A 26835-nucleotide genomic window follows, 5' to 3' on the forward strand; every position below is an offset into this window, starting at 1 on the left:
TTCAGGGTAGAATCTGAGTGACATAAGCCAGAGAGGCACAAACCCAATGACTTTTGCTCAGTCTTGGGAAGTGTTCCAAAGTGGTCTAATTCTAGTCAGAATGTATGTATTTTATGACAGTAAATTTGCATTTATTACTACACAGTCAATATACATTTTCCATGAACTTTTTTGAAGATACCTCATGTTGGTCATCATAATTACAACCAAGAATATTGACAATATGTTTCATTGATCCCAACAAAGAAAATTTATTCCACATGATCCTCACCAATGAGCCTGTGAGGTCAAGAACTCCATCATGTCAGTGCTAGACTTCAGGGTCAATGGACCCATTACAGAAATACTTTAGCTTTGCAGTCCATATGTTCTTTTTGCAAGTACTTAACCTGATTGTTGCAGCAGGAAGCAGCCATAGGCAGAACATAAACAAATGATCCGAAGCTGTGTTCCAGCAAACTTTATTTACAAAAAGAGGCAGCAGGCTAGATTTGTCAAATCCTTGCTCTGGAAAATGAAAGTATAACTCCAAGAGTTTGAGGAACCTGACTCAGAACATGGGAAAATACAAAGCAAACCATGCGAGGACCTAAACCCAGTGTTTTCTAACTCCAAATCTGTTGCTTATTCACTGCACCACACCAAGTTTGTAGCACAGTCTTTAAAAAAAAAAAGAAAGAAAAAGAATTATTCGTTTTTTTAAGAGGGGGGGGGAGACAAACAGAAACAGTGAGAAAGAAGTGTCTCCCATCCACTGGTTCACTCCCCGAGTGGCCACAATGGCTGTAGCTGGTCCACAGTGCAGCCAGGAGCCTGGAGCTCTATCTGGCTCAACCACATGGATGGCAGGGACCTAAGTACTGGATCATCCTCCACTGCTTTCTCGGGTACAATGGCAGGGAGCTGGGTAGAAAGCACAGCATCCATCCATTGTAATCCATGAGTCGTACTTTGGAAATTTATATTCATTAAATAAAAGATAAAAAAAAAAAGAAAGCACAGCATCCAGAACTTGAAACAGCACTCTGACATGGGATGGTGGCCTTGCAAGCGATAGTTTAGCTTACTGTGCCACAATGCCAGCCCCTTGTGACATAGTCTTTAACTAGGAAAGCCATGACTTTGTAGCAAATCAAGCATACCGTCTGCACACCTCCTTTTCACTATGTAAATTAGCTAAGCTGCAGCTAGCCTGGGGTACCACCATTAGTCTATGGTCATAGAAACCAAATCAAGATAACTGACCTAGAGACCAGACCAGGTAAACTTGATGCTACTAGCTGTCTTCAGTGAAGCTTGCCCATCATAGACAGCTTAACTGGGTGAAACTGAAGTACATCTTTGGTCAGATTCCCACCTGCCTTCCATGCACAAACTTGAATCTTCCTTTCAGCACTGAACAGGGCGTTGGCAATCCAGGAATCACAACCACCCAGCATCTTTGTTCTGCTTCACCAGCTAAGCTAGGACCTACACCAACATAACGACAGGTGTTGCAAGGAGCTGCGTCCCCGCCTGGTGCTGAAGCCGCTTGTTCCCAGCTGGGTGCCATGAGCACCTTCTCTACGGGTCCTGTTGCTTTGGTTCACCTCGCCCATCTAGTGCCTTCCTAGGAGGTGTAGTGAGTAGGGGTTGGTCACATGTGAGGGTGCTGGCTGGCCACTGGCCACAGCTACAGCAGAAAGGGGCAGCGCCTTCTCCTTCCTCACCATTTCCCTCTTCCTCACCTTCCCCCCACTCCCATTTGTTTCTCCTATTTCTATTTCTAGTCCCATTTGTCCTCCTGGGACCCTTCTCTGCTAGACAGAGGTCCTGCTGCCACCTGCAACAAGAAACAGCTGGCAACGTAGCCCAGCCAGGAGCTCCCGAGGGCTATACTGTGTGTGTGGTCAAAGCTACAAATGTATGAAAGTGACTCTGCCTTGCACTGCCTTGTTCTCTTCACTGACCTTTCAGGAGAACCTATGAAAAGGATGTTATTTGGGTCAAGGACAACATTCAGGAATTTCTAGCTTCTCTGCAAAATTGTCCTCTCCAGCATGCTCCAGTCTAACCAGTCCTTCCTCAGCCACTGGCATAGTGTCTATAATCTTTTCCTATATTCTTTTCCTTAATAATCTCATAAATCCAATTCCTAATATTCTCCTCACCATTCCAGAAACAAGAGAAAAAGGGAGATGGAGATCATCTTAGTGTACAGCCATGACCACAAAGCACATGTGCCAGCTAATGTGGGAGCTGGAGTTCCCCCTCTGTAGGCTTCTTGCTGTTTCCCTTTGCCTCACTAGTAACATCTTCTGATCTCTCCCTCATTACGTTAATGTATCTCACGGTGTACCTTGTATGCAGAGCTTTAGATGACAGATAGCAATTTGTTAGTGTCGTGTCACTAAGAGGCAGTGACTGGAACTGTGGTCGGAGGCGTGCAGTCATATCCTCTCTCCTCAATTGATCGTCTTCATTCTTGTTAGATGGGCAAACCTCTCTAAATGAGGGCAATCAATAATGTGCATTCAGCCGTAATTGTGGCTTAACTCAGTGTTCTTTGAGAAGTTAAGCCGTGTGACTTGCCTATAATTGGGCTTTCCAAAAAGTCATACCTACCTGCTCAAGTAAGAAATTAAGCAACCAGACTCCCTGACTCTTCAGCATCTGCTCCCTCCCTCCCCATGCTTGTCCTTCTTGGGTCATGTCTCCTCTCCCCACACCTCCCATCTCCACGTGCCTATTTAGATCTTGACAACCAAAGCCAGTAACTGGTGGCAAAGCTGATGAATTAGAACATGAGTCTAGGAGTGGCCTCCTTCCTCTAGATTCTCCTTCAAACCCTACCACCACCAGCAACAGCAGCAGTGACTTTTCAGGGTCCCTTGTTTAATGAACTGTGTTCAGGTCATCGCCAAACACTGGGCTTACACAGTGCCTTGGAAAGACCAAGTCAGAAAGGGATGGAGACCCTCATGGCAACCATGGACTTTGGGTGATAATGATGTGTCAAACTAGATTCATGGATGGTGGCAAATGCACTGTGTAATCTGCTGGGGATCTGGATAAAGGGAAAGACTGTGCATGTGTGAAGTGATGGGGTGTATGTGCAACACTCCATACCTTCCTCTCCATTTTTCTAGGAACCTAAAACTGCCCCCCAAAATAAGAATTGTCTTTTCAAAAAGAGGTGAGAATGTGTTCTTCCTGTGGGTGGATTCAGGACACTCAAGGGAATGGACTCCAGTGGGTTCCTCTTCTCATGTTTAAGTTGGCTTGTCTTCAGTTGGCTAACAGCTAGAAAAATGACACAAAGGCACTCCGGGGTTCTTTGGAATAAGACAAGCCTGGCTTAATCTTGCTCTTCAGATGCTTTCCTTCAGGGCCTAGAATGTTACAACAGCATTGATGCTGATTGTACTCATATTATTAACTGCTAGCATCACTGGATTATGTACTGTGGGGCTCCTATCTGTGTGTCACCTCATCTGATCATTACCACAGTCCAAATAGGACATGGGAGCAGAGGAGCTATGTAGCATAGCAGATACATATGCAGGCCCTAAAGCTGGATTACTGAGGTATCCTGTTAGTCTTCCAGGGTGGTCATAACCAGGGACTATAGCCTACACTGCTTAAACAAGTAGAAGTCAGAGATCAAGGTATTGGTATGGTTGGGTTCTTTGGCACCACGAGGGAAGGGTCTGTTGCAGGTCTTTCTCCTTGGCTTACCAATGACTGTATCCTTCTTGTGTCTTCCTCTCATTCCCTCTGTTGGTACGGGTATCCTACTTTATCCTCTTTGAAACTTCTCAGTCCTATTGGAGAAGGCCCCACCCTGCCTCTTCAAAGACACCAACTCCAGATACAGTCACATTCTAATATGTCACGGGGGTGTGGGCTTCCACGTGTGAGTTTGGGGACAGACACAGTCCAGCCCATCCTAGCAATGACTGTAGCCTTGACTGTGAGACTCTTAACCAATTGTTTACTTTCTTCATGCCTTCATTGCTAAGCTCTCAAGAGGTCGCTGTGGAAAAGAACTGAAATCATGCACGCAAAGTGCTCAGGGTCCAGCCTGTACAGTCAGCCCTCAGTAAATGTTCACCATTTTTTGAAGATTTATTTATTTATTTTTAAAAGAGTGAGAGAGAGAGAGAGAGATTTTCCTTTCACTGGTTCACTCTCCAGATGATTGCAATGGCAAGCACTGGGCCAGGCCAAAGCCAGGAGCTTCCTTTGGGTCTCCCACATCAGTAGCAGGGCCCCAAACACTTGGGCCATCTTCTGCTGCTTTTCCTAGGCCATGAGCAGGAAGCTGGATTAGAAGTGGAGCAGCGGGACACGAACCAGTACCCCTGTGGGATGCCTGCATTGCAGGTGATGGCTTTACCTGCTATGCCACAACACCAGCCCCAAATGTTCACCAGTAATAAGATTCACCCTCACTTTACAGGTGAGTGAATTGAACCCTAAACAGGTTCAGTATGAGGTTACTTCAGGATGTTTTGGGAAAATTGAATTAAGTGATGTTTATTTTTATGTAAAAAATTTAAAATCCGTGAATATGAAGAGTCTTCAAAAAATCTGGAGAAAATGCATATTATGAAAAAACTATGCTTGGATTTAAAAATTTTGCCTGAGATCCATATTGCTCTAAAATTCCACACAACCTCATGCTTGTTGCTGAATTTGTTATTTGGCGCGAACTTTCGGGAGGGCATTTGGCACTAGCTTCCTCATGAAAGTTTAAAATCACGTACTCATTGACTCAGCAGTACCACTACTTATAATTTATTCTGGTGATATACTTGAAAAGCACCATGTGGGTACACACAAATGAGAGTGTGTGGGTGTGTGTGCGTGTGTGTGTGTGACAGTATCCCCTGCAGCATCACTACAAACTAACAATAAAATATGCAACCAACTAGTATGTCTTTCAGTAGCTGAGAAGATAGTCAAGTGTGCTTTAACCACATTGTGGAATAACACACAGAGTTTAGAGGAAATGAAAGACTTTGTTCAGAGCAGTAAAGGTTGACATTATCTTTTTGTAGTAAACTTAAAATAAATAATACCAGATGTCATATCTATATTACAGTATTACTATTATTTTTTTAATGTGCCAAACGGGGGCCCAAGCAAATGATTTCAGTTGTTGATTGCAAACCCATTGTCTGTCTTTTCTTTTAAGGTTTATTTATTTATTTATTTAATGATTTAAATAAATTTTTATTTAAATATTTTCAATAAAGTTATTTAAAGATTTAAATCTTTTTTAAATATTTATTTACTTATTTGAAAGTGAGAGTTACACAGAGAGAGAAGGAGAGGCAGAGAGAGAGAGAGAGAGAGAGAAAGGTCTTACTACAAAAAGATAACGTCAACCTTTACTGCTCTGAAGAGTCTTTTGTTTCCTTCTAACCTCTGCGTATTATTCTACAACGTGGTTGAAGCAAACTTGACGATCTTCTCAGCTACGGAAGGACATACTAGTTGGCTCTCCCAGGCCACAGCAGAGAGCAGGATTGGAAGTGGAGCAGCCGGGGCTCAAACCAGTGTCCATATGAGATGCCAGCACTGCAGGCGGAGGCTTTACCCGCTACGCCACAGCACTGGCCCCTACAGTATTATTTACTAGCTATATAAGAATATTGCAAAAAAGTTGGTGGGAAAATGGAATTAAAAGATAAGTGTATTCCAATGCAAAAAAAAATAATTGTGAAATCTGTGCATATTTTCTTCATAATACACATTTGCCATGAACTTTGGGAAGATCCCCACTTATTTCAAAAAACTCTGCACCAAAGTGTACATCTTACTTTTAAAGATTTATTTATTTATTTGACAAGCAGAGTGACAGAGAGAGAGATCTTCCATCTGCTGGTCCACCTCCCAGATGGCCACAGAGGATGGAGCTGGGCAACATTGGAGCCAGGAGCCTAGAACTCCGTCCAGGTCTCCCTTTTGGGTGGAGAGGCCGAAGTACTTGGATCATTGTCTGCTGCTTTCTCAGCACATGAACAGAAAGCTGGATTAGAGAGCAGTCAAGATTCAAACTGGTGCTCTGATATGGGATGCCAGCCTCACAGGTGGCAGCTTTGCCCACTATGCCATGCCACAATGCCAGCCTCTAAAACAAACACCTTTCTCTTGTATTTTTCACAAACTTTTTGAAGTACCCTCATACATAAGTAATATCTACTGGTTATATATCACAATATGTAGTACCTATGTACTGATATTAAACATTTGGATATTATATGTAAATCATTTACTGCATGGGTTCATTCCTATGGCTACCATAACAAATTGCCACAAGCTTGGTGCCTTAAAGCACCTGAAGTGTATTTGCTCACAGTCTGGGGGCCACAAGTACAGAATGAATTCTTGGCAGGGCTGAGCCCACCCCTCCCTGGAGGCTCTAAAGAGAGACCTTCCCGGGCTCTTCCAGCTTCTCCAAGCTCCAGGCTCTCCTTGTCTCATGACGACGTCTCCCTAATCTCTGCTTCCATCTTCTCATGGCCTCCTGTCCTCCTCTGGGTGTCTCTCTTCTGGCTCTCCCTTCTCGGACACTTGTGATTGAGTTTAGGGCCAACAAGGTAATCTGTCTGGGACAATTTCATCCCAGGTTCTTAATGTCACCTGCAAAGACCATTTTTCCTAAAGTTACATCCATCTTTTTTAGGGGCTATCATTTGGTTCATTAGAGTATAGAAGGACCACACTAATGTACAGTGTTTTTAACAACATTTTTCTGTGTATATGCACCTGTATAAACAAGGTCTGGAAGGCTCCATAAGATTTTAGTTATTGACTGCAGCCACCTTTCAGGGGACAGCTATTTGGGAACAGGGAGGGAAGTAAGAGAACAAAGTGTTCCCTTTTTTTTTTTTTTTTTTTTTTTTTTTTTTTTTTTTTTTTGACAGGCAGAGTGGACAGTGAGAGAGAGAGACAGAGAGAAAGGTCTTCCTTTGCCGTTGGTTCACCCTCCAATGGCCGCCGCGGCCGGCGCGCTGCGGCCGGCGCACCGCACTGATCCAATGGCAGGAGCCAGGAGCCAGGTGCTTTTCCTGGTCTCCCATGGGGTGCAGGGCCCAAGCACCTGGGCCATCCTCCACTGCACTCCCTGGCCACAGCAGAGAGCTGGCCTGGAAGAGGGGCAACCGGGACAGCATCCGGCACCCCAACCGGGACTAGAACCCGGTGTGCCGGCGCCGCTAGGCGGAGGATTAGCCTAGTGAGCCGCGGCGCCGGCCAGTGTTCCCTTTTCATTTTACAACTTTCTGTACTGTTTTGGTCTTCTCACCATGAGCATGTGGAGCATGTGTTACCTTTTCTTTCTAATGCCAACAGGGATTATCAGGAAGGAAGGCAGGAAGTATGCATTTTCTTCTTTCCTACATCTCTGTTTTAAAATGACTATTTTTTAATCTATTAAAGAAACAGCTCATCCTGGGGCTGCTGATGCTTGGCCTGGTTAGAGAGCACATGTTTCAACCTGACCTGACCTCTGGGAAAGCTGCAGAGGACCAGGGCAGGGCAGGTACTGGGAGAGGTTACCACTGAGTCAGTGGGCATCCCTGGTCCCCTGTGTCCCCGCTGATGCCTTCAGCATGCGCAAGGCCATGGCTGCTCACATCCACAAGGCATCGTTCAGTGAAGAACCCACAGCCCACATCCTGTTTGAGCCTCACCACAGTTCTGAGACATGGAGATGGGTCTTTCACAGTGTGGGTCAGCTGCAGGGCAGACTCACCCAAAACATTTGGAAAAATGCCAATGCCTGGCCCCAGCCCGAGAGAGTCTGCCTGAGTCCCCGTGCGGCCTGGGCATGTGGTTTGTTGTGGGTTCCCCATGGTGTTGGTGTACCCTCAGGTGGAGGACTGAAAAAATCGACATTTCTGGACACCTGTCATGGGCGGGTGCTTCACAGAAACTGCCGGGATTGGTTCCTCGGCATAACCTTCAGGAGTAGATATAATTCCCACTTTAGGGATGAAGAAACTGAGCCTCAGGGCAAGAAGATCACCAGTATGCTCAAAGACACAGAGTTGGTAAGGAGCAGAAGCAGGGTTCAGACCCTCGGTGGTGGTGCCCCGATCCAGGGTTCAGACCCTTGGTGGCGGCGCCCCGATCCAGAACCCCTGATGCTGATCCACGTCAGTGACTAGAGCACCTGGCCCCATGGATGACTGTGCCTCAGCTCACCTACATAGGGGCTTCCAGTCCTGGGGTGGGGCAAGTGCAGTAAAGTTCACTTTGGGAACTTCTCAAAAGTTTATCAAACACTGTCATCTGTCGTCAATTCTAAAATATGTGGGTTTTGTCTGGGTCTTACACGTGCCCTCAGCAAAAGACAAGAGTGATGAAATTGTCATCATCTGGGATGGTACATTGAATTTGCAGAATAAGGGTTGGCAGCTGAGAAAAATATCCTGGCGACAATAGTGGAGTGCTTGTTCAAGACTTCCTAGATTACAGTGCACACATTGGCACAGACAGTGCTGTGTGAGAACACACAGACATGCACAATTCTGACTTAGCTCTGAATGTGAAGAAGTTTTCAGAACATGGTAACCAATTTATTTGGCTAACATTTTCCTTTTCTTTTTCTTTCTTGGCAAAAGTTACATAAAGTAAAGCAATTTTTGTCCAAATAAAACTGGAAGAGCCCTTGAAGTACAGAATACAGTTTACATAATGAGAATGAAGCATTAGGACACTGCTTCATTTTTCATGGTTGTGTTAAGTTTCCTGGAGCTGCCATAATGAAATACTGTAAGCTGAGTGGCTGAGCACAATAGAAATTTATTTTCTCAGTTTTGGAGACCAGAAGTCTGAAATTGAGGTGTTGGCAGGGTCGTGCTCTCTGAAGATTCTAGCAGCTGATCTTTCATTGCCTCTCCCAGCTTCTGTAGACCCAGGCATCCCTAGGCTTCAAATGGCGTAACTGCAGTCTCCACCTCCTCCATCTACACGTGGCAGCACCCAGGGTCTCTGTCCATGCTTTATATCAACACCAGCTGTATTGAATCAAGGGCCCTATGCTAGCATAACGCCACCTTAACTGACTACATCTGCAATGCCCCTGTTTCCAAATAAGCTCACATTCTAAGGTCCTGGAGTTAGGACCTTAGTGTTTCTTTCATTCAACCCATAACTGTGGGGAGCAACTGGGAGCAACTCGGACTAGACTAAGTTACTGGAATTAAGACTTATTCTATGCATCTGCTCTCCCACAATATGGCGCTGAGAAGGGAGAAGCAGCTTCTACACAGCTGCCTCCAGTTCAACCAATAAACTGTAGGACTTACTCCTGATTGGAGGAGAGCAGCGTACTCAGCTTGTGGGTAGCAGAGTTGGGATTGGTGGAAGAGGACTATAAAGGAGGAGAGAGACAACATGCACCAGGAACATCTAAGGGGAACACCTGTGCAGCCCCCGAGAGAGCCGGCCGGCGGTGTGCCGCTCCCCCGCAGAAGTGGGGAAAGTGGCAGGGGGAACCGCCCTTCCACGGAGGTGGAAGGGACGGTAGCCAACCCGGGAAGAACCAGCAGCAAACCCGGGGAGGGCCGAGCAGACGAAAGAACAGCGCAGGGTCCTGTGTCGTTCCTCCATGAAGAGGGGGAGCGACACATAACAGCAATAAGTAAAATAACTCTTAGTGGTACAGAAAATAGTTTGACATAATCAAAGGCCTCACAGATTAGTAAACTCCAGGATTTTCAGCAACATGTTCGTTTTGTGTCTTTTGGCACTTTCTCTGCACTTACTTCAAGCTGAGATGTTCCTCACTTCCTTTGGAGGCAGGTTTCCCTGTTAGTCCCCTCTCTCCTGGCCTTTCCCTACCCTGAACATTCACTGCTAATTAACAGTTGTTTAATTATCAGCCTGGTAGGGAAGTAAGCATGGCCCAGGTCCTTAGAGAATTACAGCTCAGCTAAGCTGTCCCAGATACTGGAAGGTGGACTGCATTACATGCCCTTAGGGGGAAGCAATGCAGAATGCTAGAAAGTTCACAGCATTCAGAATTGGTCGGCCCAGGTATGTCTGCCATGTTTTTAACCTTTGGACAATAGTTTCTGGAACTCCATTTCCTCAACTGTAACAAGACCCAGTAGCCCTCAGTTTTGTTGAGAAGATTAAACATAATGAAAGTGCCTTCCTGACTGTAAAGTGGTATGCCAGTGTGTGGGCATCTGCTGCAGTCTATTGGGATCCATAGCTGGCACACTGTACATGCATAGAAACCATTTGTCAACTGAGAATCATCCGTTGAAGGGAGGAATTAGAAGGGGTATGGAGTAGGTGGAGTTGTTTGAGTAGCATGTGTGCATTTATGTTAACTTAAGGTTTAAAAGTTGAACTAGAATAGAATATACATCTATTCATTTTCAATAAAATACTACCCAGTAATAAACACTTCTATATTATTCTATTACTTCTCATATTTTTATTATTACTAATGTTAAGGTCACTTGTCCACTTGGGGGAAATATTTGTAACCTGAATATTGAAGTTAATGGTACATTATTTTTTTAAAAAGGGAAAGAAGCTATGATTAAGTTGTGTGTATATCACTGGTGTCATGTCTAAATGGCAATAAAAGGCACCATATGCGAAAGGTTAAAATTAAGAGTAGGAGAAAGAGAGAAGTCAGTGGCCTTTTAGTTATAGTGTGAGGAATATAGTTCAAACACTAGAAAATATTTCTCTGACATTAAGGACTTTATCACACATAGGTTTCCGAAATCTTCCCCAAAGGTCTTTAAAAATATATACCTTCATCTTCCTGGTCATGGTAATTTCATTTATAACAGAAAACCATCTAATGACCAGTAAGAAGAAAATGGTTGGATAGATCATGGAACCTTGACTCTATAGACACACAAGAATTAAAACATGATGGTGGAATAGTGAGGACGCGCACTGATAGTCCGGGAAAAGATAAGTTAATAAAAGTGGAGTTACAGTAGTTTCAGGGAAAGGCTTGGGAGAAAAAATTGCAGAAGAAACTCTTCCGGATCTAGTGGATGTGACACAGACGACCTGCGGGGAGAGCAAGGATGCCCACAGCTCCGAAGCCCAACAGCGGAGTCTATGCATCTGCACTAGAAGGGGAGGTGAGCTCAGTAACCCTAGACATTGGTGGGGAAACGACTTGAAGCCCCGCTGGGATAAGTTCACAAGAATAACTACAGGAGAGAGGGGGAAAAAAAAAAAAGGAAGGGACCGGTACGGTGTCTCTCCGCCCACCTCACAAAGGCAAGCAAGAGACAAAGAGCAGGTGCCATTTTGGACATATATAAAAGGTGTGCGAACTTAGGGCTGTGCGCAACCTCAGAGCTGTGCCCACCTTCAGTCAAACAGAAAAACCTGACTATTGGGGGGGGGAGGTGAAAAAACAGGAGGTTAGGACTTAGTGAATGGGTGGAGCTAATGAACTGAGGTGGTGAAAAAAGAGACGTTGGGCGAGAGAACTCACAGAGTTCACGTGAGTACTCTCCAGAGACACTACAATTTGGTAACCTTGGCAACCCAGTGGGAGACTGCAGGAGAATTTGAGCCCACACTGAGGGCAGAACAGATTCTTGGTATGGTCCTTGGGAAAAAGCAGACAAATGATATACCCACAGAAGCCAGAGATCGGAAGCTGACTACCTCCAATTCCGTTCAGCTGTGCAGTATTACTTCCCTCCTGAATCAAATAAATAAATAAATAAATAAATAAATAGAGAGATTTACTATGGGTAAACTGAGTGTGTCACCTTTGGCACACCCTTAACCCTGAAGAACCAAGCAGAGCTCTCTGGCCACACCCATCTCAAGCCTCTAAGGCTCCTACAAAAGCAGACAGTCCACTTAAAACAGTCATAGTATAACAAGAAAAAAACACCACAATGAGGGAAGAAGAATTCAAAGAGTATCTCCACAATGCCAAGAAACAAATGCAGAAACCTAGGGAACAAGAACACGGAAGACATTATGACTCCCCACCAAGTGAACAAGACACCCCAAGCCAAAATTATGAAGATGATGAGATAGAAGAAATGCAAGATATGGATTTCAAAAAATTTATGATAAGAACATTTAGAAGTTTTCAAAAACAAATTCTTGAACTACAGAAATCCTTACTGGACAGGATAGAAAATCTCTGTCATGAAAATGAAATCTTAAGGAGGATTCAAAATGAAATGCAGAAACTAGTAGAACAGGAAAGTGTGATAGTGAAGAGAAATCAAAATGAAATGAAGAACTCAATAGATCAAATGGCAAACACATTAGAGAGCCTTAAAAACGGAGTCAGTGAGACAGAAGAGAATATTGGATTTAGAAGACAGAGCACAGGAAAGTATAAGGTCAAACCAAAGAAAAGAAGAGGAAATTAGAAATCTAAAAAATATTGTTGGGAATCTACAGGATACTAATAAAAAAAAACCAACATTCGAGCTCTAGGAGTTCCTGAAGGCATGGAGAGAGAGAAAGGATTAGAAGGCCTTTTTAGTGAGATACTTGCAGAGAACTTGCTGGGTTTGGAGAAGGACAGAGACATCCTAGTACAGGAAGCTCATAGAACCCCTAGTAACCATGACCAAAAGAGATCCTCACCGCGACACGTTGTAATCAAACTCACCACAGTTAAACAGAAAGAAAAGATCCTAAAATGTGCAAAAGAGAAACGTGAAATTACTCTCAGAGGATCTCCAATTAGAAATCAGAAACCCTACAGGCTAGGAGGGAATGTCGAGAGATAGCCCAGGTGCTAAGAGAGAAAAACTGTCAGCCTAGAATATTATATCCTGCAAAGCTCTCCTTTGTGAATGAAGGTGAAATAAAGACCTTTCATAGCAAACAGAAATGGAAAGAATTTGTCGCCACTCATCCAGCCCTGCAAAAGATGCTTAAAGATGTGTTACACAGAGAAACATGGTCATCAATATGAAAGAAGGTAAAGGAAGTAAACATCACAGCAAAAGAACACAGGAAGTTCAAAGCATATGTTAGAAAATACCTTTGGGAATGGGTCATCAAAGAAGGAGGTACCTTTCTCTGAAGGGAGGAGAGAACTTCCACTTTGACCATGGCCTTGTCTAAATATGATCAGAGTCAGTGAACTCAGGGGGCTTCCATAGCCTTGGCAGCTCATGACAAGAGCCTAGGGTGATTACTGAGGCCATAAACAGGAGTGTCAATTGTTAAGTCAACAACAGGAGTCACTGTGCACTTACTCCTCATGTAGGATCTCTGTCCTTAGTGTGCTGTACATTGAGATTTAATGCTATAACTAGAACTCAAACAGTATTTTTCACTTTATGTTTCTGTGTGGGAGCAAACTTTTGAAATCTTTACTTAATGTATGCTAAACTGATCTTCTGTATATAAGGAGAAACGAAAATGAATCTTGATGTGAATGGAAGGGGAGAGGGAGTGGGAAAGGGGAGGGTTGCGGGTGGGAGGGACGTTATGGTGGGGAAGCCATTGTAATCCATAAGCTGTACTTTGGAAATTTATATTCATTAAATAAAAGTTAAAAATTTTCAAAAAAAAAAGAAATTAAAAAATGAAAAAAGAAAAAAATGTAAAAAAAAATACCTTTGGGAAAATGGCAGGGCAAAGTTACTACTTATCAAAAGTCACATTGAACGTTAATGGCCTCAACTCTCCAGTTAAAAGGCACAGATTGGCTGAATGGGCTAAGGTACAAAGCCCGTCTATTTGCTGCTTACAAAAAACACATCTTTCCAACAAAGATGCATGCAAGACTGAAAGTGAAAGGCTGGATAAAGATATACCATGCCAACAGAAATGAAAAAAGAGTGGGCATAACCATGTTAAGATCGGACAAAATAAACCTTAACACAAAAGCTGTTAAGAGAGACAAAGAGGGGCACTATATAATGATTAAGGCATCAATTCAACAGGAAGATATAGTGATTATCAATGTATATGAACCTAATTACAGGGAACTGGTTTATTTAAAAGATATTTTAAGGGACTTAAAGGGAGACTTAGATTCCAATACAGTAGTACTGGGGGACTGCAATACTCCACTCTCAGAAAAAGATCAAATGGACAGAAGATCAAAAAGGAAACAGTAGATTTAAACGACACTATAGCCCAAATGGATCTAACAGATATCCACAGAACTTTTCATCCTACACATAAAGAATTTACATTCTTCTCAGCAGTACATGGAACCTTCTCTAGGATTGACCACATACTAGGCCATAAAACAAGTCTCAAAAATTCAAAAGAATTAGAAACATATGATGCAGCTTCTCAGACCATAGTGGAATGAAATTTGAAATTAATAACTCAGGAATCCCTAGAACATATGCAAACACATGGAGATTGAATAACATGCTCCTGAATGAACATTGGGTCATAGAAGAAATCAAAAGAGAAATCAAAAACTTTCTGGAAGTAAATGAGGACAACAGCACAACATATCAAACTTATGGGATATAGTAAAGGCAGTGTTAAGAGGAAAATTTATAGCAGTAGGTGCCTACATCAAGAAATTGGAAGGCACCAAATAAATGAGCTTTCAGTGCATTTCAAGGATCTAGAAAAACTGCAGCAAACCAGACCCAGATCTAGTAGGAGAAGAGAAATAAGACCTTTCTCTCTGTCTCTCTCTCTCACTGTCCACTCTGCCTGTCAAAAAAAAAAAAATCAGAGAAGATACCAATAGGATTGAATCCAAAAAACATTACAAAAAACCAGCCAAACGAGGAGCTGGTTTTCTGAAAAAATAAACAAAATTGACACCCCATTTGGCCCAACTAACTAAAAAAAGAAGACAAAAGACTCAAATCAATAAAATCAGAGATGAAAAAGGAAACGTAACAACAGACACCACAGAAATAAAAAGAATCATCAGAAATTACTACAAGGACTTATATGACAGCAAACAGGGAAATCTGTTAGAAATAGATAGATTCCTATACACATGCAACCTGCCTAAATTGAACCAGGAAGACATAGAATACCTAAACAGACCCATAACTGAGTCAGAAATTGAAACAGTAATAAAGGCCCTCCCAACAAAGAAAAGCCCAGCACCAGATGGACTCACTGCTGAATTCTATCAGACATTTAAAGAAGAACTGACTCCAATTCTTCTCAAACTATTCAGAACAATCAAAAAAAGAGGGAATCCTCCCAAATTCTTTCTATGAAGCCAGCATCACCTTAATTCCTAAGCCAGAAAAAGATGCAGCATTGAAAGAGAATTACAGACCAATATCCCTGATGAACATAGATGCAAAAATCCTCAATAAAATTCTAGCCAATAGAATGCAACACCACATCAAAGATCATCCACCCAGACCAAGTGGGATTTATCCCTGGTATGCAGGGATGGTTCCACGTTCACAACTCAATCGATGTGATACACCACATTAAGAGACTGAAGAAGAAAAACCATGTGATTATCTCAATAGATGCAGAGAAAGCACTTGATAAAACACAACACCCTTTCATGATGAAAATCCTAAGCAAACTGGGTATGGAAGGAACATTCCTCAATACAATCAAAGCAATTTATGAAAAACCCATGGCCAGCATCCTATTGAATGGGGAAAAGTTGGAAGCATTTCCACTGAGATCTGGTACCAGACAGGGATGCCCACTCTCACCACTGCTATTCAATATAGTTCTGGAAGTTCTAGCCAGAGCTATTAGGCAAGAAAAAGAAATTAAAGGGATACAAATTGGGAAGGAAGAACTCAAACTATCCCTCTTTACAGATGATATGATTCTTTACTTAGGGGATCCAAAGAACTCTACTAAGAGACTATTGGAACTCATAGAAGAGTTTGGCAAAGTAGCAGGATATAAAATCGATGCATAAAAATCAACAGCTTTTGTATACACAGGCAATGCCATGGCTGAGGAAGAACTTCTAAGATCAATCCCATTCACAACAGCCACAAAAACAATCAAATACCTTGGAATAAACTTAACCAAGGACATTAAAGATCTCTACGATGAAAATTACAAAATCTTAAAAAAATAGAAAAAAAAAAGGAAAATCCTCCATGTGCATGGATTGGAAGAATCAATATCAACAAAATGTCCATTCTCCCAAAAGCAATTTATAGATTCAATGTGATACTAATCAAAATACTAAAGACATTATTCTCAGATCTGGAAAATATGATGCTGATATTCATATGGAGAAACATGAGACCTCGAATAGCTAAAGCAATCTTGTACAACAAAAACAAAGCCGGAGGCATCACAATACCAGATTTCAGGGCATACTACATGGCAGTTGTAATCAAAACAGCATGGTACTGGTACAGAAACAGAGGGATAGACCAATGGAACAGAATAGAAACAACAGAAATCAATCCAAACATCTACAGCCAACTTATATTTGATCAAGGATCCAAAACCAATCCCTGGAGTAAGGACAGTCTATTCAGTAAATGGTACTGGGAAATTGGATTTCCACATGCAGAAGCATGAAGCAAGACCCCTACCTATCACCTTACACAAAAATCCACTCAACATAAAGACCTAAATCTATGACCTGACACCATCGAATTATTAGAGAACATTGGAGAAACCTTGCAAGATATAGCCACAGGCAAAGATCTTGGCAAACACCCCAGAAGCACAGGCAGTCAACGCCAAAATTAACAATTGGGATTGCATCGAATTGAGAAGTTTCTGTACTGGAAAAGAAACAGTCAGGAAAGTGAAGAGGCAGCCGACAGAAGGGGAAAAAATATTTCCAAACTACACAACAGATAATGGTTTAATAACCAGAATCTACAAAGATATCAAGAAACTCCACAACATCAAAATGAACAACCCACTTAAGAGATGGGCCAAGGACCTCAATAGACATTTTTCAAAAGAGGAAATCCAAATGGCCAACAGACACATGAAAAAATGTTCAAGATCACTAGCCATCAGGGAAATGCAAATCAAAACCACAGTGAGGTTCCACCTCACCCCAGTTAGAATGGCTCACATTCAGAAATCTACCAACAATAGATGCTGGAGAGGATGTGGGGAAAAAGGGACACTAACCCACTGTTGGTGGGAATACAAACTGGTAAAGCCATTATGGAAGTCAGTTTGGAGATTCCTCAGAAACCTGAATATAATCCTACCATTCAATCCAGCCATACCACTCCTTGGAATTTACCCAAAGGAAATTAAATTGACAAACACAAAAGCTGTCTGCACATTAATGTTTATTGCAGCTCAATTCACAATAGCTAAGACCTGGAACCAACCCAAATGCCCATCAACAGTAGACTGGATAAAGAAATTATGGGACATGTACTCTATAGAATACTATACAGCAGTAAAAAAAAATGAAATCCGGTCATTTGCAACAAAATGGAGGAATCTGGAAAACATCATGCTAAGTAAAATAAACCAGTCCCAGAAGAACAAATATCATATGTTTTCCCTGATCAGTAACAACTAACCAAGCATCAAAAAGGAAAGCTGTTGAAGTGAAATGGACACTATGAGAAACAATGATTGATCAGCCCTTTTCATCACTGTTGATGTACAATTTAATATATATCCCTTTTAGTATTTTTGTTTGTTCTACTTAATACCATTGGTTGAGCTATGTAATTAACACACAATTATTCTTAGGTGTTTAAATTTTAACTGAAAAGTGATCTCTGTTAAATATAAGAGTGGGAATAACAGAGGGAGGAGATGTACAATTTGGGACATGCTCAAGCTGACTTGCCCCAAGTGGTGGAGTTAGAAACGTGCCAGGGGATTCCAATACAATCCCATCAAGGTGGCAGGTACCAATGCCATCTCACTAGTCCAAGTGATCAATTCAGGTCACAGTAGACCATAATGATAGGTCTAAGAGTCAAAGGGATCACACAAACAAGACTAGTGTCTGCTAATACTAACTGATAGGATCAAAAAGGGAGAGAATGATCCATCATGGGAAGCGGAATACAAAGCAGACTCATAGAATGGCAGTTGTCCTAAACAGCACTCTGGCCTCAGAATCAGCCCTTAAGGCATTCGGATCTGGCTGAAGAGCCCATGAGAGTATTTTAGGCGTGGAAAGCCAAGACACTCTGGCAAAAAAGAAAAAAAAGAAAAGAAAACAAAGGACCTAAATGAAAGATCTCTGCAAGTGAGATTCCAGTGGAAAGAATGGGCCATCAAAGAAGGAGGTACCTTTCTCTGAAGGGAGGAGAGAACTTCCACTTTGACTATGGCCTTGTCGAAATAAGATCAAAGTTGGCGAACTCAAAAGGCTTCCATGGTCTTGGCAACTCATGACTAGAACCTGGGGAGATTGCTGATGCCTTAAACAAGAGTGTCAATTTGTTAAGTCAACAACAGGAGTCACTGTGCACTTACTCCCCATGTAGGATCTCTGTCCTTAATGTGTAGTTCAATGTGAATTAATGATATGACTAGTGCTCAAACAGTGTTTGGCACTTTGTGTTCTATGTGGGGGCAAACTGATGAAATCTTTACTTAATATATACTAAATTGATCTTCTGTATATAAAGATAATCAAAAATGAATCTTGATGTGAATGGAATGGGAGAAGGAGTGGGAGATGGGAGGGTTGCGGGTGGGAGGGAAGTTATTGGGGGGGGGAGCCATTGTAATCCATAAACTATACTTTGGAAATTTATATTTACTAAATAAAAGTTTAAAAAACACATGATGGCTGTGTAGCAGCATGTTATGGTGGAAAACTCAGTGAGGAAGGAACACACAATTTTACCCATAGTATGAGTGCTAAAAATGTGAAAATTCGAAGTAGGATTGAACAAAAACCCAGAAAAATTAAAACCACTGAAAGTGTTTCACACTGTCATTGTGGGGGGAAAAACTGTTTTCTGGTTATTTGTGTGTAGCGGTTGGAAATAGAAAATTGCAAAGGCACTCCTCTCTGTGCGAGTGTAACTGAGTTGGTCACCGAGGCAGGATGATGAACTAAGGGACTCAACACCGCCTCTCCTAGGATTCCTGAGCCCCTCTGTTGCAAGGAGAGGTGGAGTCCAGGGAGTGCAGTGTTCCAAGGCATTGCTGGTTCCCATGAAAACCTAATTTATGAAATTAAAAATTAATTGTATGGAAATGAATTGAGATAGTCTTTTCATTACAGTGCACTTGGTCTAATTGAGTTTGGAGTGATTGTAGTAGCCATTCCTGCACTGATACAAAAAGGATAAATCTGCCTTTTTGTTCTTGTACTGCTAGGAAACCACATATAGATGAGAACTTTCCAGCTGTCACATGGTGGCTGCTCTTGCTTCCTGGCAGGCCCAGCAGGGCAAGGTATCATCTCATAAGTTATTCATGACAAGGAATCCAGTGTAATGGGAAGCCCTCACTGGAAAACATTCAAGGCCTCCCTTTAGTGATTAGAGTAAATAAAGACCTCATTGTGGGGCCACAGTAGTCTAATTCAGGCTCCTTTTCAAACTGAAGTGATGCTCTTGTTTGAATATTGCTTCCATAGCAAAGAAATGGTTTGTCATTACTGTCTTCCCAGCTTGAGAACTATACGTTTCCTTTGATATTTTAAGTGTTCCCCATTAATGAGTATTCTCTCTCTCTCTCTCTCTCTCTCTCTCTCTCTCTCTCTCACACACACACACACACACACCCTACAGTAGCCATGAGAGTACATACAAGGCAGACTCTTGACTTCAGGGTGAATAACTGACCAAGGACCCCAACTACTGTGCTCTGAAATCTATGACTGTGTGGCAATAAGGCCATCCTTCCCATTCCTGCTGCCAGCTGGTGACAGAGCAAGGCAGCAGTACTGAGGCAGGCCCAGCCCTAGGAGACACAGAATTCCTCTGACAGCCAAGTTTCAATCCTCCACAGCCTAGCCAGACCTTCCTTAGGCTACAGTGAATTAAAGAACGTATTTTCCCATCCTTGTTCACCCTCTCCTTAACTTGGGGGCAGACTTGCATCAGTTTCTTTCTCTCCTAATAAAACCCTTGTACATTTGAACCCGTCTTGGCATCTGATTCTTAGAGAATATCGAGAGAGAGAGAGAGAGATGCACATAGATCTTTACATGTATTTATCTAGAAGATACTGCAGAAGGCCCACAGAAAATGGAATTAAAACATATTTATTTCGGTGCTTCAATTTCAAAACTTTTTGCACCAAAATGAACATTTTAGTTCCTTTTTTCCAAGGACTTTATAAAGTGTCCCCCTTTATGTGTGTATATTTAAATCATAATGTATCTCCAGTTCATGGATGTGAATTAAGTCCAGTGAATTAAGTCCAGATGTTTGCCCTTATAAGAAATAATACCCATCCATACTTGAGGGTGCAAAAATGCTTGCCTTTCCCAAAAGTTACCTTTAGCAAGGTCAAAAGTGCCTGCCCCACTCCTTAGGAATTTCCAGTTTTACCCTGAGAATAGCAAGGGAGGAAGACCTCTTTCTCTCTCTCTTTCTGCCTCTTTCTCTCTGTAACTCTGCCTTTCAAATAAATAAATCTTTTTTATTTATTTATTTATTTGAAAGGCAGAGTTACAGAGAGAAAGAGGTCTTCCATACACTGATTCACTCCTCAAATGGCCACAATAGCCAGAGCTGGGCTGATCCGAAGCCAGAAGCCAGGAGCTTCCTCTGGGTCTCCCATGCGGGTACAGGGGCCCAGGGACTTGGGCCATCTTTTTTTTTTTTTTTTTTTTGACAGGAAGAGTGGACAGTGAGAGAGAAAGAGAGACAGAGAGAAAGGTCTTCCTTTTTCCATTGGTTCACCCCCCAAGTGGCCACTACAGCTGGCAAGTTGTGGCCGGCATGCTGTGCTGATCCAAAGCCAGGAGCCATGTGCTTCCTCCTGGTCACCCACACAGGTACAGGGCCCAAGGACCTGGGCCATCCTCCACTGCACTCCCAGGCCACAGCAGAGAGCTGGACTGGAAGAGCAGCAACTGGGACACAACTGGCGCCCCAACCGGGACTAGAATCTGAGGTGCCGGCGCCACAGGCGGAGGATTAGTTTAGTGAGCTGCAGCGCCGGCCAGCCATCTTCTGCTTTCCCAGGCCATAGCAGAAAGCTGGATCAGAAATGGAGCATCTGGGAGTCAAACCAGAACTCATATGGGATGCGGGCACTGCAGGCAGCAGCTTTACCCGCTATGCCACGGCACCGTCCCCTACTTTCCAGTTTCTTTAGCGGTAATTGTTTTTGGTTTTGGTTTTGGTTTTTTTGGTTTTTTTTTTTTTTTTTTTTTTTTGACAGGCAGAGTGGACAGAGAGAGCGAGAGACAGAGAGAAAGGTCTTCCTTTGCCGTTGGTTCACCCTCCAATGGCCGCCGCGGCCGGTGCGCTGCAGCCGGCGCACCGCGCTGATCTGATGGCAGGAGCCAGGAGCCAGGTGCTTTTCCTGGTCTCCCATGGGGTGCAGGGCCCAAGCACCTGGGCCATCCTCCACTGCACTCCCTGGCCACAGCAGAGAGCTGGCCTGGAAGAGGGGCAACTGGGACAGAATCCGGCGCCCCGACCGGGACTAGAACCCGGTGTGCCGGCGCTGCTAGGCGGAGGATTAGCCTAGTGAGCCACGGCGCCGGCCTAGCGGTAATTGTTTAAAGCTCTCCACAGAAAATGTGCCTTATTGAAATACATCCAAAGAGCCTACAGAGCCAATGCTACACTAACACCTCTTTTCCATGTGTACAGAGTTTATAGTAGTGTGATTTTTCTGGGAAAGGAGCCTCAGGCCTCTACATGTGCAGAGCAAAGTAAGGAATTCGTCACACCCGGATTCTGCCATAGTCCAGGCAGCAGGGGAGGGAAGAACCTGGAGTCGCAGCTGTGGTCCCTTTCCTCTTCCCTCTCTGCAGTCGTTCTCGACTTGGACCCTGCCGTCTTCTCGTCGCACCCATATCAATTGGAGTTCTTTATTGCAAGCAGCAGGGATGGATTGTGGATCACTTCTGTAAAAGGGAAGTTGTTGGACAGGTGTCAGGGGCTCATAATCAATTGGAGACTGAAGTTCAGTCTTGGGGGAGATCCAGGGTGAGGCTGCAGAAATCACAGCAAAGACATTTTCCCAGGGCAGTCTGGCAAGTGAGCCTCTTAGATAAATAAGCTCCAAGGTTCCTTTTTCCCTTGTATCAGATTCATATCCTGGGACAGAGACAGCATCGAGCCACTTGGAAGCCAAGGAAGCCCTCTGTCTACAGCAGGTGGGCACCTACAATTCTCTCCTACCACCACAGAACCCAGTGAATTCAAGGCAGTCCCTCCAAATACACTGTAGAGATTTGGGAAGAGGGGAAATGGATGTTGACTCACAAAATATAAGAAAATAAGTGTGCAGCACACATCATTTTGCACATGTGCCTAGTCCTTGAGCTTGGAGACATTTGGAGACTGGCCACAGCTATTGGGTAAATTAGTTATTGCCCGAGTGAAAGGAAGTTCACTGATTGCAACAAGGCCCAGCTATTGCCAGCAGCCTGTTGGCACTCACTCAGCTCCTAAGTGTTGTTTCCATCCAAGAGCTCAGAGTTCTGCCTGATCATCTAGAAATTAAATGTAACCAATGCAAAGACAGCAGTGCCATCCAACAATCTCTTTTCAAAAGTCACTCACATACCTTCTGAAGCTTTGCTTACTCTCAGAGCAGATGTTTGGGTTTATTTGTTTGTTTGTCACCTGATTCTAAATGTAATAGCACAGTTCTGTTAATAACTGTAAAAGTGGGGATGTCCCCCCAAAATAATGATCTACACAGTTTTCACCCTCCCTTTCCTTGAATCCACATCAGTCTCTTTTCCTTGATACATAGACATGCTCCATTGTTTTGTTTTCACTTGATGACCGCTATCCCTTTATCTCCTTTGAGAATGCTTTTCTCCATCTAATCCTTATTTTAAGGAAGCTCATTTTAAGCCATCACCAAAACTTATTTGCTCAGCGCAGCCATAAGTAGGTGCTGTTTGAAAGGAATCGTGACGCGATAAGGTACATGGACTTGGCAGAGGGAAAAAGAAACCATGTTATTTATAAATAAAATTTGAATGCATGGAACTAAATTCCAAGAGAGAAGTGTTCAGGCTGGTACTCAGGTAACACACGAGTATTGTCCTTTCAGGTAAAGATGGCCTTGCAACAGGAAGGATTTGACCGGAAAAAGCGAGGGTACAGAGACATCAATGAGATTGACATCAATATGAATGATCCTCTTTTTACAAAGCAGTGGTATCTGGTAAGTGTCTCTACTTCTTGTAACATCTCTCATCTTGAAACTTCAGATGAGAGATATATTTCTGTGTCCTCATTATTCAGTGGGGTGTTAGCCAGCATCCGACTCAACATCTCCTCCAATGTGTATTGATTTTCTGTCACCACTCGGGCATCTTGTCCTCTCATCTGCTTTCTTCTGGAACTGCTAAATAGTCATGATCTCCTGGGTCAAGGCTGCTACCAACAGCTGATCACATCCTCCAGGTCTCTGAGAGTTTGTGAGTGACGACTTGCAAAATTGCACAGAAGTCAAATCAAAGGTGTGGAAGGAGTAATCCTGGGGTTCCAACAGGCAGAATAATGGGAGACATAATGAAGTCACAGACATAAAAGAAAGAAACAGGTGACTTCACAAGGAGCAAACCAAGTAGCTCAGGATTCAACTAGCAGAAGTATTTTCTGTTGCTGCTTCTTAAAGTGATAGCAGGAAATCAGTTCTATTGCTGCAGGATTCAGGCAACCCAGTGAAGTGGGTATGTCCACCAGCAGTATACTATGATTCATGTGGATTGCTTGAGTTAGGGTTAAAAGACAATCAGTGATTCCAAAGCAACCCCAACTGCACAGCATATTGAAGGAAAATGAATAATTTATAAAAGTGAATGGAGCTTTATTTTAGTTAAGATTAAAAAGATGAAGAGAGGAAACTAAATTACTACCCTGTGAACTACTCTATTAAGAAATGCATCTCATTTCCCACTGCATCAAGTTTGACCATGCCCCATGCTTTTCTGCATGGAATTCTGAAAACCCAAGCTGGGTAACTGAGCCACCATGTGTTAGTCAGAATATGCTAGGTTTGTTTCAGTAACAATAAACCCCGAAATCTCAGTGTCCTACGAAAGTCACAGCTTAGTTCTCATTCTTGCTACATGACCAGTGCTTCCTAATGCTTCTGGAACCTAAGCTGATCAAGCTGCACCTCGCTGCATCCCAACATTGCTTTCAGAAGCACTTTGATAAAGAAAAGGGGGAGCTTGTACACTGGCTCTGAAAGCTTCTGCCTGGATGTGATCACATGAGCTCGCCTACTATTGGCCATTCTTAATTCAGAGTGGGTGGACAAGTGTAGTCGTAACCTGTACCAATGAGGAGAACAGTGATTTTTGTAAGAAGCGCTAGTGATATTCACACAAAGCTTTTAGCTGTACTATAATAGCCACTGATCATGGCTGATATGAGCTCTGATGTCACTAATTTTATAATCAAATTTGAGATAACCTGCACATTTCTGAGAAAATCTTTGTAACTAAGAAGTTACAAAGTTACAGGGAAAGAATACAGTGAATATATTAATTTGGAATTTTGCTTTCTTTTCCTTTCTTTGTTTTTCCTTTTTTTTTCTCTTTCTTTTTGAGTTTTGGGGGCACATGGTTTCATTTTTCTGCATTACAACATGAACACAAGGTGAGCCATCTTTCTTTAATTTAGCTCAACAAATATTTGTGACCAAGACTGAGTGTGATGGTACTGAAATTGCTCATGGTACATGGTCCCTCCTGCAAAGAATATTGTTATTTAGTGAGGAAATTATGTTCAAATAAGAATAAACCAAGACAATACGTGCTAAATTCAAAATGGGAGATATGAACGAAGATCTATGCAGTAGGGAGGGATTCTTGTGACTCTAAGGTTTTTTTGTAGAAGTTCAAAGACAGCATTCTAGCTATAAGCGATGTGGGGATTGAAACTGTTTTGCATATTTACATAAAACAGAAAGCATCAATTGTTTATTTTCTAAAAAATGGATAGGAACATCTGTAAGATGGGGGTGGAGGAGAAAGAACACCCAGAATACTGTTTCATGGGAGATGGGGCCTTTGAGCTGGTTCTAGAATATCAAATGACTGCAGAGAAAGTCAAGCCAATATTTATGCAGGTGGTTTGCAGGCCCACCCTAACAAGATTCCCTGCTTTGGAATCCTTGTACCAGATAAACACAGGGCAAGCTGATGGAACTCCTGGCCTTGATTTGAATGTGGCAGAAGCCTGGGAGCTGGGATACACAGGAAAAGGTGTGACCATTGGGATTATGGACGATGGTGAGTATTTCAAAGCCTTTATATCATTTTGCATACGTTCAGAATATAAAAGATTCATTGGTTCCAGACAGTGGACCTGATGACCACATTGCACTTACCCACATCCTCTCCTGATTCTGAACCATTGGTCCTCAAACTTGATGATGCTCTTAACAAATATTTTTATAGTTATTAAATTAAAATAAACAAATGAACTGAAAGCTGCCTGTCACTCAACCATAATTTCTTATCGAGCCACTGCTTACACCTTACCTTAAAATATCTGCTAAGCCTGTTTTTATTTGCCATCAATGTTCTCGGTCTACACTGTTGAATGTAGGAGCCACTAGCCATATGTAGCTATTTAAAAGGTCATTTAATTAATGAAAACTAAATAAAATTAAAATTTGAGGGCAAGAATTTGGTGCATCTGTGGGATATGGCTTGGGATGACTGCATCCCATATAGAAGTGCCTGGGTTCATGTCCCAGCTCCTCTGCTTCCAATCCAACTTGGCAGAACCTGGGAAGCAGCAGGTGATAGCTGAAGTGTTGGGTCCCTGCCACCCACATGGGAGACCAGATGTAAATTCTGGGCTGCTAGCTTTGGCCTAGCTCAGCCCGAGCTTTTGTGGGCATTTGGGAGTAAACCCGAAGATGAAAGATTTATCTCTGTCTGTTTATCTTTCTCTCTCCTTCTCTCCCTCCCTCCCTTTCAAGTAAAATGAAAATAAATTAATAATAATAATAAGATAAAGTTGTAATTAGGAAGTCTTTACTGGTACCTATATCTTGCAGGGTTCCCCCAATGCTCTCTAATAATTTGATGGTGTCAGGTCGTAGATTTAAGTCTTTAATCCATGTTGAGTGAATTTTTGTGTAAGGTGAAAGGTAGGGGTCTTGCATCATGATTCTGCACGTGGAAATCCCATTTTCCCAGCACCATTTATTGAATAGACGGTCCTTACTCCAGGGATTGGTTTTAGATCCTTCTTCAAATATAAGTTGGCTGTAGACCCTGGAGGTGCAGGCAGTCAAAGCCAAAATTAACTATTGGGATTGCATCAAATTGAGAAGTTTCTGTACTGCAAAAGAAACAGTCAGGAGAGTGAAGAGGCAACTGGCAGAATGAGAAAAAATATTTCCAAACTACACAACAGATAAAGGGTTGATAACCAGAATCTACAAAGATATCAAGAAACTCCACAACATCAAAACGAACAACCCACTTAAGAGATGGGCCAAGGACCTCAATAGACATTTTTCAAAAGAGGAAATCCAAATGGCCAACAGACACATGAAAAAATGTTCAAGATCACTAGCCATCAGGGAAATGCAAATCAAAACCACAGTGAGGTTCCACCTCACCCCAGTTAGAATGGCTCACATTCAGAAATCTACCAACAATAGATGCTGGAGAGGATGTGGGGAAAAAGGGACACTAACCCACTGTTGGTGGGAATGCAAACTGGTTAAGCCACTATGGAAGTCAGTCTGGAGATTCCTCAGAAACCTGAATATAACCCTACCATACAACCCAGCCATGCCACTGCTTGGAATTTACCCAAAGGAAATTAA

General features: G+C 42.7%; 1 protein-coding gene across 1 annotated transcript in view; it reads left to right on the forward strand.

The window, feature by feature from the left end:
* Nucleotides 1–26835, forward strand: part of PCSK2 (proprotein convertase subtilisin/kexin type 2) — a 314344-nt gene that overhangs the window by 150429 nt on the left and 137080 nt on the right. Inside the window, exons 3-4 of the mRNA XM_002710961.5 lie at nt 23086–23199; nt 25171–25279. Of these exons, the coding sequence (XP_002711007.1) occupies nt 23086–23199; nt 25171–25279 (223 nt within the window). The remainder of the gene's footprint in view (nt 1–23085; nt 23200–25170; nt 25280–26835) is intronic.

The sequence above is a fragment of the Oryctolagus cuniculus genome, chromosome 11 (assembly GCF_964237555.1).
Source record: "Oryctolagus cuniculus chromosome 11, mOryCun1.1, whole genome shotgun sequence".
NCBI lineage: Eukaryota > Metazoa > Chordata > Mammalia > Lagomorpha > Leporidae > Oryctolagus > Oryctolagus cuniculus.